Source organism: Lemur catta, chromosome 12, assembly GCF_020740605.2.
Source record: "Lemur catta isolate mLemCat1 chromosome 12, mLemCat1.pri, whole genome shotgun sequence".
NCBI lineage: Eukaryota > Metazoa > Chordata > Mammalia > Primates > Lemuridae > Lemur > Lemur catta.
The window spans coordinates 46,267,841-46,285,693 of NC_059139.1; the positions used below are offsets into that span (position 1 = coordinate 46,267,841).

At 39.4% G+C, this 17,853-nt stretch overlaps 1 protein-coding gene and 1 long non-coding RNA gene across 3 annotated transcripts; one reads left to right on the forward strand and one right to left on the reverse strand.

Moving 5' to 3' along the window:
- Positions 1 to 9,430: 9,430 nt before the first annotated feature.
- LOC123648374 lies at positions 9,431 to 10,297 on the reverse strand. Its single transcript, XR_006738595.1, has 2 exons — positions 10,077 to 10,297; positions 9,431 to 9,665 (listed from the first exon to the last, which is right to left on the reverse strand). It is a non-coding gene; the product is annotated as an uncharacterized LOC123648374 (long non-coding RNA).
- On the forward strand, positions 10,286 to 17,351 carry BTF3 (basic transcription factor 3). 2 transcript variants are annotated; one of them, XM_045566111.1, is made up of 6 exons: positions 10,286 to 10,429; positions 11,002 to 11,070; positions 14,097 to 14,210; positions 14,528 to 14,729; positions 16,008 to 16,064; positions 17,045 to 17,351. In XM_045566111.1, the coding sequence occupies exons 2-6, from the start codon at positions 11,002 to 11,004 to the stop codon at positions 17,089 to 17,091; spliced, it is 489 nt and encodes a 162-aa protein (XP_045422067.1). In that variant the 5' UTR covers positions 10,286 to 10,429; the 3' UTR covers positions 17,092 to 17,351. The 2 variants fall into 2 exon arrangements, with proteins under 2 accessions (XP_045422067.1, XP_045422068.1); XM_045566112.1 differs by lacking the exon at positions 10,286 to 10,429 and adding an exon at positions 10,517 to 10,667.
- Positions 17,352 to 17,853: the final 502 nt, after the last annotated feature.

Here is a 17,853-nt window from a genome sequence, read left to right on the forward strand (position 1 = left end):
TAGAGAGAGAGTGAGAGAACGAGTATGAGAGAATGTGATTTATTATAAGGAATTGGCTCACTTGATTATAGAGGCTGAGAAGTCCCACAATCTGCTGACTACAGCTGGAGACCCAGGAAAGCCAGTGGTATAAATTCCAATCTGAGTCCAAAGGCCTGTTGCTCAATGGTATAAATACCAGTTCAAGGGCAACAGACTGTCTCAGCTCAGTCAGGCAGAGAGAGAGAGAGATCAACTTTCCTCCACCTTTTTGTTCCATTTGAGCCTTCAATGGGTTGAAAGATGCCTACCCAACTGTGAAGGGATATCTGCTTTCCTCAGTGCACCAGTTCACATGCTAATCTCTTCTGGAAACACTGTCGTAGACTCACCCAGAAAGAATGTTTAATCAGCTATCTGGGCATCCTGTGGCCCAGTCAAGTTGACACATTAAATTAACCCCAACAAGGACCCTAAGATTCCAAAGAGAAGTGTCTGAGGAATTTAAAAGTGAAGTCTACATTCTGTCTTAACACTACATTCCCAGTTTCTCCTACCCCACGCTAAAATTTCCATTCAGGGTATGTCTCACATCCTGACAATAGTGCAGAAACAGCCCTGCTGTACCACTTTTTATATCTTTCGAAGCAGTATTTTATATCATCTACTACCTCCGACCATAGAGTTGTGAGGTGGGCAGATAGCATAAATTTCATTTGAAAGAAGTATAAATGTTTTTGTTTTTTTTTTTAAAGCTAACATATAAGTTAAGTGATTCATCCAAAATGCTTGGTGATGGAGCCAAGACTAAAAGTTAAGTCGCAGATTCCTGGGCCAATTATCTTTCTGTCATACCCCACAGCTTGCCAAGGAAGCCCAATCTTTCTCTTCAGTGAAGTTCTTTTTTTTTTTCTTTTTTCTTTTTTTAAGACAGAGTCTCGCTCTGTTGCCTGGGCTAGAGTGCTGTGGCATTAGCCTAGCTCACAGCAACCTCAAACTCCTGGGCTCAAGCAATCCTTCTGCCTCAGCCTCCTGAGTAGTTGGGACTACAGGCATGTGCCACAATGGCCAGCTAATTTTTTCTATATATTTTTAGCTGTCCAGCTAATTTCTTTCTATTTTTAGTAGAGACAGGGTCTCGCTCTTGCTCAGGCTGGTCTCGAACTCCTGACCTCCAGTGATCCTCCTGCCTCGGCCTCCCAGAGTGCTAGGATTACAGGCACGAGCCACCGTGCCTGGCCTTCAGTGAAGTTCTAACAGTACAACTCAACCTATCTGCCATGTACAATGGTATTTCTACATGCAGATATGGCTGGAAGTCCATTATACCTCTTCTGTGCCCCTCACCTCCCACCACTGTAATGAAGGGGTGGCCCTTCTCTTTATAACCCTCTATCTAAAGTGTACCTATTTGGAGAAAGGGGGAAAGGGGCTAGGATGAGACCAGGGCAAGGATCTGGATGGAGACCAAAGAAGTAGAGCAGAGAGGACATGGGCCTCTTTGGGACGAGGGTCCAGGAGTTGTGGCTGTCAGGGTTTCCCACTAATGAGTCTCCAAAGGCCCCCAACTGCATCCTCCACTCACCCCAGCCCAGCTATTTCCTTTCCAGCACCACCATTAACAGCTTCTGAACAGAACGTCTCTCCTTTCTGGGTCACTGAAGAACAGAATACACACTCAGCACCATCTCAGACATACATTTTAAAAACACACACACATTATTAAGGTTTTTTTGGTTTTTAAGGGTTTGTACTGCTAATGGCAGCAAAGAAAGGGGCAGGGACTGAAAAACCAAAAATGTTCCACCCTGCGCTTCCTTCTTCTGCTGTTTCATGTAGATGTTCCAGAGAAGAAGGGAAGATATCCCCCTTACTCCCATCCCTGGTTTTTCTTTGGGACTATCTGGGACAGAATATTTATCCGCACTTCTTGTTGACATGAGCATTTCATTTCTGGGGGTGAGACCTGAAGAGAGGAGGAGTTTGGGGTAAATGTGAGGAAGTGGGATGGATGCTGCAGAGACTGACGACTGACGTTAGGGGCAGCCGGGGACTAAGAACAGCTGGGACTGAGAACAGCTGTGGGGAAGTATTCTTTCCTACCTCAGCCCCTGGAGCTCACCCTGGACCAGCTGGAGGATGTGAAAAGCCAGAGGAGGTAGGGATCTGAGCCAAAGAAGGGGCAAGAAAGAAAAGAAATCCTAAGTCAAGCAACTGAGAGGGAAGGGAGATTCCCACAGAGGACTCTGGGGCAGGAAAGAGGGTTGGGCATTTGGCCTCTCATGGACATGTGGTGGGGGAAGGTGGGGGAGAGGGAAGGATGCAGTTAAGAGACCTGGGTAACAGCAAAATCAGGCCTGTGAAGCCAACTGCAAAGCTTGCTTCTGCACATAATGTGCATACCATCTGTCTCTCCATGCCAGTAGGAGCGCTAATAAATGTTACATGTTGAAACTTTTGCACTGGCTTGTGCATAAAAATTCCATATGCCAATTGACTGGACTACATGAACACATCTGTCAATAGCAGGTCTCTTAGGCACAATTTAGGACATTCTAAGGCAGCTTTATAACTGCTTCAGTCTCCAAATGGTATGAATTAACTCTCTTAAGCCAAGTCTATTCTCACTGAGTAAAGGCTTGGGCCAAATGTCCAAATAATTCAAGTCAAAAACACCCTTTTTCCTTCATTTAAGAGAACATCAGTAGCAGTTCTTTTTTCTCCCCAAATTGTGCTGCCGAATGACTCAGTGTTTGATGTTACATTGTTAGTATATGTTAATATGGTCAAAATGATAAAATGCTTTATGTATTATGGGCTTGAAAAGGACCACATTTTGCATTTTTATAACATTTTGCTATTCCAGTAACATTTACATTTATTATGCTGATATATATATCAAGTGATTAATTAATTTTTGTCCATATAAATTAGAAAACCCAAGTAGTTCTTTTGAAGTAGCCCATCTCCTCATGGGTCATACTGTGTGCCTCACCCATGGGGGCCTGCTGGGACTCCAGTCTGGTTATAGGTCTAGAAGCAAAGAGGGGTGGGGGTGGGTCCTGAGGAGAATCAGCATTGTCTTACATGATCACGACCTCAGGGGAGGCCTAATTTACAGTTTCCACAGGCAATGCAGGGTCAATTCCCTCAGAAGAGGGTAGAGAGACCACTTCTACTGGAGGTGAAGAGACCTCTTCCATTGGCAAAGAAGATTCATAAGAATTTAGGGCTCAGTATCCCCAGCTTTATCAGGGTCTTCCTTCCAAAATGTCCCCATCCCAATTTACAGGATCCCATTCTTTCCCACTCAATCCCTCGCTTTAACAGTAGCCACCATACAAGGCTAAGAGTTCAACTTAATTCAGACAGTATCAGGAAGAAATCCTGCATCTGACTTTCAGCAATCTCAGCCTTCAGGGTACAGTCTCCCTCAGGGCACACAAAGAAGCCTGCAGGTCATGTGTGCAGCGCTTGAGCTGGGAATTCAAATTCCTGAGTTCATCCTTTTCTTTCATTATTTTCTCCAGCAACATTAGGAACAACCAGCCAATCTTATTACATGCATTAGTTTTCTAAAAATATTCAAAAATATATAAAGAGTCACTTAGCACCTTGCTTCTTATGAGCGGTTGAGAAGCATCCAATGCAGATATTTTGTGTATCTCTATTGCCAGATCATACCATGAACTGTCAGTGCTCTCTTTAGCCCTAGAAACAAAGTCATTAAATAGAGTTATTAGTGTCTTTAAATTTAATCAGTTTAGAGTGTCAATTCCATAACCCCCCAGATCAATTCAGAAAACTCATCCTTAAAATTCTGTTCCTCTAGAACCACTCCTGATAACAAAATGCTTCCATGCTACTTTGTTTGCTTGTACCAGAGTACACAATACTATATCGCATTTACCAGTTATTTGTGTTTCCTCCACTAAACTGAGACCCTTCTTTAGGGTAGTGTATTAGTCTGCTCAGGCTGCCATAACAAAATTCCATAGACTCGGTGGCTTAAACAACAGAAATTTATTTCTCACAGTTTCAGAGATTGGGAAGTCCAAGATCAAGGTGCCAGCTAACTCAGTTCCCAGTGAGGGCTTTCTTCCTGACTTGCAGATGGCTACCCTCTTGCTTTGTCCTCACATGGCAGAAAGAGAGAGAGCTCTAGTTTCTCCTCCTCTTCTTATAAGAGCACTATCCCTATCAGATTAGGGCCCCACCCTTATGACTTTAACCTTTATCACTTCCTCACAGGTCCTACTTCCTAATATGGTCATATTAGGGGTTAGAGTTTCAACATAAGAATTTTGGGGGTGGGACACAAAAATTCTGTCCCTTTCATCTCTAAGACCTCAGCACTATATGACTTCACCTAGTCACTCAGTACATGAATGGATCAATCTATCAGTAGAAGCATAGTAAGACAAAAGTTCTCAAATTTTGATATGTAATCAGAATTATCTGGGGAAACTTGGTAAAAATACAGAGATTCAGGCCCTATTCTCATCCTGTTTCAGTGAGCTTGGGACTCTATAATTTATTAGCTCTACTGGTGATTGTGATACACACCAAAGTTTGAGAACCTTTTCAGGTGAGAAAACAGGTTCAAAGACGTTAATCTATTTGTCCAACATGACTTAAGTGGAAGTAAAACTGGGATAGTTTAGCATAATTTGTAAAGATTTTTAGTTCAGTCTTAATAGTATGCATGAGAAGACTATTTATGATAGAAATATAAAGCTAAAATTCTGCTCTAGTCAGTACAATAAACATACAAACCCATCTACTCCTCATTTGTTTGAAGAAACAACTTGTTTTGAATCCTTCAATTTGTTGAAGATGAAGTCTGAAAATTAGCTATGATATTTAAAAGTCACAGATTATGGTTACAATTTAACATGGGTTGAATGCAAATGTCATCCTCTTCCTGTGTTCAGATTTGTACTCAAAACAGACAGTACTTTTCAAGAAAATAATGAGGACATTTAAATTTTGAATTATATAAAACTACAGAAGACCAAAAAATATTACTTTCTACCACCTGATTTACATTTTATAGAAAAATATATATTATCCTGTAAGCACTATCCAAAGATTAGAGAGTATTAAGGAAAAACAGATGTTATAGCCCAGACCTTGGTGCTAGTTTAGATTTTGACTTAACAATGTTATTTTTGCAAATGAATTTGAATAAAATCCGACCACAGTAGAGAAAATGGAAAAGCTGGAAGAATTATGAATATCTCACTTACTAATTTAATCCTGTATCAGGTTCAATAAAATTCTCTAAGATGTAATAACCCATGTTATGATACTGATTTATACAATCTTTGTGCAGAGAGGTTTCAACCACTTGTTTGTGCTGAGCTAGGGCCAGAGTCCAATTCAAAACTTTTCCTCCTTGTCTTTTATAGAGTCTTTCTAGAATCCATGTGGGGGAAAAAAAACAAACAACCTTGACCCCTACCTTACATCACAGAAAAAATTTAGAGATGGATCGTAGAGATAAATATGAAAGCTAGAACTATAAGAAACAAAGGAGAATATCTTCATGGAGTGAATATATTTCCTAAACAGGAAGAAAAAGTACTAACCATAAAATTACAAAATAATAAATTGTATCTTTTCTCTTAAACTGAAATTCTCAGTTTTTATAAACATTAAAACATTTACTTATTTACTCATTTGCTTTATCCTACAGAGAAATTATATACACACACACACATATATGTGTGTGTGTGTGTGTGTGTGTATATATATATATATATATATATATATATATATATATATATATAGGGAGAGAGAGAGAGAGAGAGAGGGAGGGAGATATTATAAGGAATTGGCACACACGATTATGGAGGCTGAGAAGTCCAAAACTCTGCAAGCTGGAGACCGAGGAAAGCTAGTTGTATAGTTCCAATACTAGTTCGAAGGCTTGAGAACAAGGAGAGCCAAAGGTGTAAATTTCAGCCTGACTCTGAGTCCAAAGGCAGGAGAAAAGTGATGTCCCAGCACAAAGACCATGGGCAGAGGGAGCAAATTCTTTCTTTGTCAGCATTTTATTCTATTCAGGCCCTCAATGGATTGGATGGGTCCTGTCCATATTGGAAAGCGCAATCTGTTTTCCTCAGTCTTACTGACTCAAATGTTAATCTCACCTAGACACAACCTCATTTAGAATAATGCTTGACCAAATATTTAGGGACCCCATGGCCCAGTCAACACATAACAGTAATCATCACAATTACTGAGGTTTAATATTTTTTGCCAGTTTTTTTCCTTTAATATATTCCATTAAAGTCTGCATATTGTGTTCAAAAGTCATTTGAAATCATTCTTTAGGTGTCAATTTTCACAATTTGATATGCAGTTAGCATCCTTTATTTTCAATTTTAGGGTCTGCTGTTTTCTTCTCATGTTGATTTCATCTTTTAATGTACAAAAGGTTCAAAAGTAAAAACTAACTGAAAAGGTATACTCTGAGAAGTATTGCTTCCTTCTCTAGTCCTTCCACTTTGTTTCCTGTCACAACCTGTATTTTTTTAAGATTCTGGTTTCTTCCTCCCCCCCCCCAAATCAATCTCTCTACTATTGTTATGTTCTCTTACACAAAAGGAAGCATATTCCATGTGTTCTTCTTTATCACATAGTACTCTAATGCTTTGAAGAATATACACAATTTGAATTTGTTCAACTATTTCACTTTATACATAGAGAAAATAGTTGTAGGTCCACTGAGAGGTAATGGTAAGAGACCAGGATAGACAGCAGATAGCACTAATTGTTGCCATTTGTATTAACCAACTATTGTGACAATAGTGCTGTGTAAGAAAGTACCTCAAACTCAGTGGCTTATAATGAAAAGCATTTATTTTCATGCTCATGGGTCCATAAATCAATTGTATGGGCTTGGCCAGGCGGCCTGCAGACAGGGTTTAGGTTTTCTCCATATGTTGGTTCTGGGGCCCAGACTCAAGGGGCTATGGCTACCTGAGGCATCTTCTTCTCATAGTGATCACCAAAGAAGGATATCTCTCCTCAGATAACCGACACCTCAAATATACCATGTCTAAGTTAGAACAGTATTTCCACCATCCACCATTAACTCAAAACACTCAAGAGTCAACTCTTTCTTCCTATAACCAAAGAAGGATCGTGAGAAACCATACAGCACATTTAAGGTCTCTGCGTATCTCGCATTTGCTAATACTCCATTGGTGAAAGCAAGTCACTTGGCTGAACCCAAAAGTAATAGGCAGAGAATTATCTTCTGCAAATAGTCAGAGTGAATGGATATTTGCTGAACAATACATCCAAATTGTCCCCAGTATAAAGGTGAGGCACCCCCACCCTGTTGCTTCTTTCTTTCTCCTAGTTTGTCCCCTGTGGTCTTTGCTCCTGTGAATACTTACATTCTCCAGTGATTTTGATGGCCATTTCCTTGGTCAGTTTAGGGCTAAAGAACTTGATTACAACTGAGGTTGTGGAATGGTCAGTTCAAACTAGTTTACATTAAGCACTGCCCCAGACTGAGATAAATTCATCACTTCTGATATTTTGACCATATTCTTATCTTTTTAATATAAAAAGCATTACGGAAAATATTTTTTATTTGTGTGTTCTGTACAGCTCAAGTATATAAGATGCTTAAGAACTAGGGGAAAAGTGATAGGAGACAAATTTTGAGAAGACAGGAACAGACTATGTGTGGTTTTGTAGGTCACAGTAAACAGTGAATTTTATTCTAAATGCAATGGACAGCCATTGGAATGCTATATGCAAGGGAAATTTAATTTGTGTTTTTTTAAAAAGCAAACTGTTGCGTAGAGCATGAGCTGCAAGAGGCAAAGTGGAAGCAGAGAGATAAGTTAGGAGACCGTGAGAGTAGCCTAGGTGAGTGATGACAGTGGTGTGGATTAGGGTGGCAACAGTAAATGTAGTTAAGTGGTAGAATTTGAATATATTTTGGAGGTAGGACCAAGGTTTGCTGATAGATTTAATGTGGAAAGTTTATTTAATAAATAAAAATAACTATGATGGTTTTAACTTAAAGAGGTTACATCTATCATAGTTGTTGAGCAGGGTTTCCTGAGACATGTAAACTGAGAGCTAAATGATGCATAGGCACTAACTTGACAAAATTGGGGGTGATAGAAGAAGAGTTCAAGGAGGTTTGGAAACTTCAAACAAACAAACAACCATTGTGACTATCGGGAAGGGCCAGATCATGAAAGAACTAAAAGCATGGGAACATTCATCCTAAGTGATTTCCTAAAACCTCTTGTGGGTCAGAATAGGGCTCAATGGCCCTTAAGAAATAAACATAATATAAAGTGGATATTTTGGCTCTTGCTGAAGCTGACTCAAGTCCAGCTGAGACATGAAAACAACTCACGGACTTTGATTAGACCATAAACTATAAAGCAAGGAGGGCCAACAGGTTTCACCTTTTTTACCTTCTCTATTAACATATGCCATCTTGAGTGCTGAGTAAATGATTCTCAGCCTTGTTCAAGCTCAGCGGTGAAGTGTTGGAGCCAATTATCCACATTTGCTGTAGACATTGGGAGCACATTGGAAATGGCTCCCACATCAGCACATAAGTTACTCTTTTGGAATCCCCGAGCGAAGATCACCACACAGTAAATTTTTTTGGAATTAAAAAAAAAATCCCTTCAGTTATTTTTGAAAAGACTAGCATATAAATATTAGCAGAACAAGAATTTCCTGACCAATCACAAAACAAGCAGTAGCTGGAGTAAAAAAAATCAACATTTTCTTTTCTTACTATTAAGAATCTTTGATGATTTTCAACGCGGTGCAAATCTTTAAAATTATAAAAGAATAAGAAAAGTGAGAACTAAGAAAAAATAAACAATAACCCACAACATTTCCTGAAAACACGTGAGTCAGGTGGCAGGTTACACAAGCAGAATCTTGTTTATGTAAAACCTCAGAAAACATCACATGACTAGGAAGTTTCAAATACCCTCGCTATATAACATGAGGAATGGAAAAAATGTTCCTAAACAAAGTCACACATTCCTTTCAAAAAGGGGAATATTTCTATATATTTTGTAATATTTCTGTAGCACTGAATACTATTGGCACAGTCATTTTGACGTTTATCATTAGGACAGTGACCCACACTGCCTAACAGTACACCTTTTTCTGTACTAAACTTCACTCATATTTAATAAAGCAACATTGTTTTTTAAAAAAATAACAACTGTTACAACTATCCTAGAAAAATAATACAGCTGTCCTTACTGGTTATTTCCTTAACAAACATACATAAAAACTATTCGAAAACAAAAAATAATTGATCTTAATTGGAGAGGAGTCTGCACTTACACAAGTTTTCATGTTCTATAAATTGCATTCTCTCCAGCTAAGATTCTGGACTCACTTTGGAATACGCAAAGAACACTTTACTGGTACCACCACAAAAAAGGCTGATCAGAGAGCATTTTTATTTAAATTGCCATTTTTAACATCAATGGTTTTAAGATTGCCTCAAAGCTTTTAGCATTTAGCAAATTTTAACTCACACCCACGCTAGTCTCTTCCCAACACAGGAGGCACAAATTCTTCCTCGATTGAATCAGTTGTGAAAGGTAAGGTTTGTTCAACGGAATCGCTAGTTGTCAAATCCATGCCAATTCGTTATCAAGGAGTCAACTTTCTGCCTGGTAAAGAAAGAAACAAGATAAGGTAATCCCGTAGACCGGCCTAGGTGGCAAGCCATCTGCTAAATTTGCTGAAATGCAAATCACCCCGTCCCACTCCTACTCCTACTCAACTGCATTTGGAGGGGTGGAGCTAGGAGGTGCGTCTGAACACGCTCCCCAGAAATTCTGAACCAGGGCCTCGCAATCTACCAAACCATCTAAGCTTGGAAAGCAAAATCAGCTGCATTGTTTTTGACAAAATGTTTTGCTAAAGGCTTCTTCGGGCCGAGGGGGAAAGTCTACATTTCTCCATCCAGCGAGGGGAGGGCAGCTAACAGGCAAGCACAAACTGGGCGCCCCAAGCCTTTCCGGGGAAACGCGGGTAAAAAACTTGACGATCAGGGCCCAATGGACACTGGGCAGACTTACTTAACCCTAACTGTGCAAAGAACCACTCTCTCTGACCCCTCTTTGGCCTTTTCCAAGACTGCAGCGCCCCAACCCCGAGTCTCTCGAGGGGCTTCTAGCCGGCCGCCCCGCGATGAGGAGAGGAGGGGCCGGGGGACCGTCACAGACGCCCCGGCGCGTGCGCGGCGAGGCGCCGAGCTCGCAGCGAAGACCGTTTCCTGACTTTTGGAGGAAGTGGGTTGTGTCACTTCCGGCCTCCCTCTAGCTGCCATCTTGCGTCCCCGCGTGTGTGCGCCTAAACTCAGCTGGTCTTCCCGAGACCCTCTGAGCGCCAACCCTAGTCCCACGCGCGGCCCCTTTTACGCTCCGACAAGGTACAAAAAGGCTCTGGACGCCGGCGTGGGAGGAGGACGGGAGCGGGGGCGGGAAGTTCCCGGAAGGAGCGAGACAGGGAGGGACAGGGCAGAGGAGAGGAAGGCGATGCGACGGACGGGCGCACCCGCTCAGGCTGACTCTCGGGGGCGAGGTCGAGCCAGGGGCGGCTGCCCTGGGGGCGAGGCGACGCCGTCTCTTCCTCCACCTCGCGGCGGAACCCGAGGACAGGAGCCTCAGGTACCGCGAGGCTTGCGGAGAGTGGCCGGGCCGGGGAGGCCCTGGCTAGGCCCAGGCCAGGCCGGGGCCGGGGTGGGGGGTGCTGGCCAGGTGCGGGTTAGAGCCCTTGTTTCGGGCTGCAAAGAGCGGGGAGCTGCGGGGGAGTGGTGGGAGAGGCGGGTGCTCTTTGGGCTCTCTCAAAACCGAAATTTGGAGCTTTGCGGGGTGGATTTGGGGGTCCAGGTTTCGGCCTGTGTAGGACATTTATTCTCCTACTGGTGTCTTGGGAAATAACGAGTGTGATATGCTAGAGTGAGCTAGACCTTTCCTTGCTGAGGATTTCCTCTCTTTCTAGATGAAAGAAACTATCATGAATCAAGAGAAACTCGCCAAACTGCAGGCACAAGTGCGCATTGGTGGGAAAGTAAGTTTTAATAGTTTGGGGCTTTTAAGGTTTAGGGGTTCTTAAAATACTCCTTTTGCTTTTCTGATGTTGGTTTGTCACTTCGCCTATCGAGGGAAATTCACAGAGCTAGCAAATTTTGGGGGGGAGGCGGAGGCGGGTGTTAGGTATAGGACAGCGAGCGAGACGTGGAGGTTGGGTATCAAAAGGGGGGAGGGAAGGTAGTGAATCGAGAAGAAAGGAACACATTAAAAACACTGCTTTTATGTAAATGTTTGTATTTTCATTGTTACGATGTGTAAGTACAACAGTGTTTCCTAATTAGTAAGAAAAATGTGTCATTTCAGTTAGACTATTGTGTGCATCATACCGTTTACTTGTTTTAGCTTAAGTTGTATAAAGTTGGTGCCTGTTTTTTTTTTTTTTTAATCTAACGCTGAATTGGTTGGTAATTTTCTCCTGTTAAACTTAGGAGTTATTCTCACAAATTAAGACCTTTCTGTAATGTTTTCTGAACTAAAAGCCGTTTAAGGCAGTTGTATATTTTCAAGGATATTTAAAGATACCTTTCTTACAGGTATATTTTGGAGTTTAAGAGCAGTGACTATTAGATATGAAAATATTACCTAAGCAGCTATATTTCCTGTTCTAACTTTGTATTATAAAACTGAGGGAATGCAAGTGACTGATTTTTAAATGATCAGTTTTTGATTAATTGGTTTTTCCTGGTTGATATGGATTCTTTTCTAGAGGATTCTTTTTTGAACTTGGTTTTTAGATTGCTAAGTAATTTACTTAAATAAGAAGTCCACTCTAGGCAGAGGTCTGCTTAGTTGTATTTTGTATTGTTGGCACATTCCTACTGTTTAACAAGGTGTGGTGGCTTGTTGAAACAGATCATGTCTTTACTTGGGAAAACTTGTAAAGCTTCCATAGTACATGTTTATTACTTACTATTAGTTTTTCCCAACTTGTAAGCATTTACCTTCAAGTAGAGTCTACTGTAAGATAGCCAAAAGTTGCTCTTAGACTTAAATAATAAGATGCAGTTTTGTTAACTTACTAAACGTTGCCAGCAGTGAATTTATCTTGAATTTTTTTTCCCCCTGGCTGATGCTGGTAGTCTTCAAGACCCACACCTATGTATGAACAACATTAGATGTTTCTTGTCCTTTTTAACAAATGTTATCAGACTGTGGCTTTTCAGTGCCAGAAAAACTCATCATATTCTTTGTGGGTCAGTGTTTGGATATTCTTCTATTGGTGTTTTTAACCACTGTTCTTTTCAGTGCGCTTTCAGAAGGATTAATTTGAATAATATGCTTCTGTCCAGTCTTTTTGTTGTTACTCTGATTATTAGGGTTTAACTTTTCAGAGACATAACTGTAGGGTAAAGGAAAGTCTTGAGGTTTTCTAGGATATTTAAAGCTGATACGGGATTAAACTTTGTATCCTAACATCTTAATACTTACATATAGCTAATGCAGGAAATATTTCTGTAGTCATTGTAATATGGAAATATTTTCAACACTATTTAAGAAACCTACTTGGGATGTGAAATTAGGTAAGTTAGTTTTGTGTTAGAGAAAACTGCAAGTGTTAGGTACTTGTAGGTAAATGTTATAAAAGCCCTTTATATCAGTATCTAATCAGAGCATTGATAATAACAATTATTAAGTAAAAATTGATATATATGTGAAGTGTATGGAACTTATAGAAAATGTGCTGGATTTGTTTTTAGAATCTTAGGAATTCCTTATAATTTCTTAGGATTCTTTGGAAACTGGTTGTATACATAACCACTTGGAGGCGATTTTTGTTCATAAAAGTTTTAGGGGAGGGGTTGGTAACCAGTATTTTTTTTAAGAAGTTTAAAGTCCCTAGGGGGTCTTTAAGCCTAACAGTGGAGATAGGTATCTTTTTTTTTTCAATAATCTATTTTAATAGTATAATATATGTAGTGCAATAGAAATGTTTTCAAAATATAGAGATGGGAATGATTTGGCATGGGGCTGATAGTTGCAGAGTTATTGAAAGACACAGAAGTAATGACTTGAACAAGATTTTAAAGGATGAATAGGAATGGCAAGGAGGTTGAGGGACAGTGAGGTAGTTGGGTAGCCTTTCCCTGAGTGTCTTCAATGAGCCAGAGACTGTTCTAGATAGTGCACTTATAGCAGTAAACAGAATAGAAGCCCTCAAGGAGTTTACATTCTTCCAGTGAGAGGAGACAGACAGTAAAATGTATTTGATCTCTTACAATGATAAGTGTTATGAAGAAAAATGAAACAGGATAAAAAGGACATTGAGTGAGTGTGGGGGTTGCTATTTTACATTGGATGGTTGAGAAAAACCACTCTGATGTGGTGACAGAGGAGCAGAGATCTGCAGTGAGGGAGCCATGCAAATGGTAGGGGAAGAGAGGAACAATATGCAAAGCCCCTAAGATCATAGCCTGCTTGGCCTGTTCAAAGACCAGTAAAGAGGTTTATTTGACTGAAGGTGAGTGTGTGAGTGGTAGGAGATAGTGGTCAAGAGTGGCATATTAGGGGCAGGCTGGATGGTGTAGGAGCCTTGTAGATTAAGGGAAGAGCTTGAGATTTTACTCTTGGGTGCTATATACAGACTGATTTGAATGTTTCATACTCTGTCTTACCTGTGAGTATTAATGTGGATGTTGATTTTTAATGTGAAAACAGAAAATGCTGTTAATTCTAGACATAAAGCTTTTCTAAATGAGGCTTAGTTTAGGTTGACACATGCCACCTCTTTTATCACTTTTAGAGCAAATTATGTAAAAAGTAGGACTTTCAAAAGACAATTCTTTTATATCTGTCAGAACTAGAAGTTTAGAAGTTATTAATGATTGGTAGATAGTTCTTTTTGTTTCCCTCTTTTTGCTTCTATCTTTGCCTTAGCCTGCCTACTCACTGCGTAAAAGTTGTGGTTATAATTTCCTTATACAGAGCCAAAGATGAGAAATGGTTCCCATTTGAAAATGTCTATTATGGTATAAATGTGCTGTTTTCTTTGCTTTTCACTTTAAGGGAACTGCTCGCAGAAAGAAGAAGGTGGTTCATAGAACAGCTACAGCAGATGATAAAAAACTTCAGTTCTCCTTAAAGAAATTAGGAGTAAACAATATCTCTGGTATTGAAGAGGTAAGTGTCAAATTTTATTTCTTAAAAAAAAAAAACAAGATTTGGCTGGAAAAAGTTTTAATGTTCATACATTAAATGATATTTTTCACTCTGCTTCCAACAAGTTATTTCATATCCCACTAGACTTTTAAAGTCCCTACAACATGTTTCTACCCTATTAACAAATACTAGGGAGAGTGTCAAGTCTGAAAGCTGTTAGATTGCATGTTCCCTTCCAGGCAAGATTTAGTCAGACTTCAGTTTTTGTTTAATAAAGCGTATTTGGTTTTAAAGAGACTTTGATCAATGTTGCAAATTTAGTTTTTTTTTCTTTATAGGTGAATATGTTTACAAACCAAGGAACAGTGATCCACTTTAACAACCCTAAAGTTCAGGCATCTCTGGCAGCAAACACTTTCACCATTACGGGCCATGCTGAGACAAAGCAGCTGACAGAAATGCTACCCAGCATCTTAAACCAGCTTGGTGCAGACAGTCTGACTAGTTTAAGGAGACTGGCTGAAGCTCTGCCCAAACAATGTGAGTTTCCTGGGAGTGGGTTAACTGGGGGGTTACTCATGTAGCAGCAGATTTCTATAGTTGAAGGGCTCATAGTGGATATGCATATCTTTAAACTTGGAAATGTAGATTTTAAAATGTATTTAAGTGTATTTTAAAATGTATTTTAATAATAACAAATTTTTAACTGATTTTAAGCAATTGTTCTTGATGTTTACAATAATTTACCTAGTTTGCTGTGATCCTTGTAGTTGGTTTAGTGGAATTTATTTTTCTACTGTGGGTCAGAGACTTGAAAATTTTTTACTTTATTAGCTAGAAATGATTAAAATGTCAATTTTGGACTTCGCTGACTGATAATTACTTTATTGTTTAGAATTGATTAAAAGATATATTAGTATAAATTACCAAAGTTTTTCAGTTGTATATATACAATCAGTATCACCAATAATTTTTAAGATGTGGCCTGCCAATATTCTGGTGTTTTTAATTACAATATGATAGGGATTTTGTTCAGGGCAGAAAACAGCAGAGTTGAATAGGTGTATATCTGGGGGTGTGACAGCTTATGCTTAGGTCCACTGCTTAAAATTTTAAAGAATGAGAATACAGGAGCATATCAGAGATTTACTGTATGGTTTATTATTTATAATCAAGTTTTTCTAGGTGTTGACTCACTCTGCCTCAATTTGTATTTTTATTGTCATGTTGATGTATACTAGGTTCTAGACTATCTTAGGTGTTCAGAGCTGAAGTAGGCCTTTGAAGTATCCCTCTGATGCCTGTATGAAACTAGTACATATTCTCATGTGTAGTTCACGTTTGAGTGTAATAAAGGAAAGTAGATGCTTACCACTCACTTTAAGTTTATTATCATTTTCATTTCAGTAAATGTTGAGTATCTCCCTCATGCCACGCACAAACAAAAGAATAGTTGGAAAAATGGCCTCTTCATTTGTCTCCCAAAATAAGTCTTACCATAATTTAGTGTGTAGATTTTACCTGCACCCAAGGGCTCCCTGCTGCTCTTAAACTCAGTACCCCAGGGCCTATAGTGGGCTAGAGGAATTGAAAGGATGGGAATGGAATTTGGCTTGTTGGCCATTCCTAGTATTTTAACCCATTCGTAGACAACAGAATATCACGTTATGTGATAGTATTATAGATAAAATCCCACATGTCACTTGTCATAATGAATATAAGTTGTACCAATACTTAGCATTTCATCTGTTCTTTTGTCTGATGTTTATTGAAAACTTAGACAAATATGTGAGTGACATTTATATTTCCCTTTCATAGCTGTGGATGGAAAAGCACCACTTGCTACTGGAGAGGATGATGATGATGAAGTTCCAGGTAGGAACCTTCACTTGTGGTTAGCCTAAAGAATCTTAGCAAGGGAGAATCAAGAATCTTTACAGGAAAAGCTGCTGGGGAGGTGTGGGGGAGCAGTTTGAGTATAAGTTAAAGGGGGGCATGGACCTCAATTAGAAAAGTGATGCAGTGCTGTTTAACTGGAAGTTATGTTTATAGACTTGGCTTATGTCTGTTTGGGATCCTAAGGATGTGTAGATATCTAACCTTAAATTATATATATTGAGGCCGGGCGCGGTGGCTCGCGCCTGTAATCCTAGCACTCTGGGAGGCCGAGGTGGGTGGATCGCTTGAGGTCAGGAGTTCGAGACCAGCCTGAGCAAGAGAGAGACCCCATCTCTACTAAAAATAGAAAGAAATTATTTGGCCAACTAAAATATATATAGAAAAAATTAGCCGGGCGTGGTGGTGCATATAAGTATGTATATTGCAGCCTAAATATAACTACCTACAGGTCACTAATGACCCTTGTTTCCTACTTTGAAATTCATGAATTTAAGAGAAGGTGTGGAGAAGTTGTTCAGGTATCTTGGGATGTAACCATTCTAAAATCTGTAGCAGAATAACTCCTTTGGCAATCATGAGACATTTTTCACTTACCCCTCCATTATTGGATAACTTACTTTGTTGTAAGACAAATATTTATTGGGTAGGAGTATCAGTAGACTCAAACATTTCCACTTTGCTTAGGCAGGTATCCTTAGGAACCTAGGAAAATGTCAGCATTGTGTGTCATGGTATTCTTTGGTTCTCCTCCCCCATATTGACCAGTGTACTATATTGTTTAATTCTTGTAGTGCAGTGGGAATGGTGAGCAGGTGTGTGTGTGTGTGTGTGTATTCTTTAGACACAGTGTTTTTATCATTGGTAAATTACTGTTCTTCCTTCATCTCCTTTTAAGATCTTTTAATTACTTGAAGATTTGGCTTCTTTCTTAGAATTTCTACCTTTTTTTCCCCTAGATCTTGTGGAGAATTTTGATGAAGCTTCCAAGAATGAGGCAAACTGAATTGAGTCAACTTCTGAAGAAGATAAAACTTGAAGAAGTTATTGGGAGCTGCTATTTTATATTATGACTGCTTTTTAAAATTGTTTTGTTTATGGATCTGATAAAATCTAGATCTCTAATATTTTTAAGCCCAAGCCCCTTGGACACTGCAGCTCTTTTCAGTTTTTGCTTATACACAGTTCATTCTTTGCAGCTAATTAAGCTGAAGAAGCCTGGGAATAAAGTTTGAAAAAAAGGTTAATAAAGTTCTTTGCGTAGTATACAGTTTTATTTTTTATTTCATTTACACCTGTGCACGGTAGACAAAGTTGTTTCTAGAAAGCTAATCATGGCAATGTAACCTTTGAAATTTGATTAAAGATTTAAAATCACAATATAGTGTAACATAGGTGCTGTGAAGTTCTCATGTTTGACAACTTTCGTTCAGGAATCCTCAGGGCTTCCGTGGTTTTGTAGTGGGTGTAAATACATTATGAGAATAGAGTATTCCTTAATGGGTGAACAGGGGCATTTTCTTCTGTTGCTGTCTATATTGTAAGCATATGTTAAGTGCCTTGTTTGTATTACCGCAGTTTTATCTCATTTATTCCTCAGTATGAGGTGTAGGAACTAGTAACTCCATTTTGTAGATGTAACCTGAGGTTTAGAACTTCAAAAAAGTGAAAGTGGTTTATCTCCAGATCCCTTCTTGTGGGATATTCTATAAGGTATCTTGGAAAAAAAAAATACTGTTGTAGTGGGAATGGCTCCTGGGTCACTTTG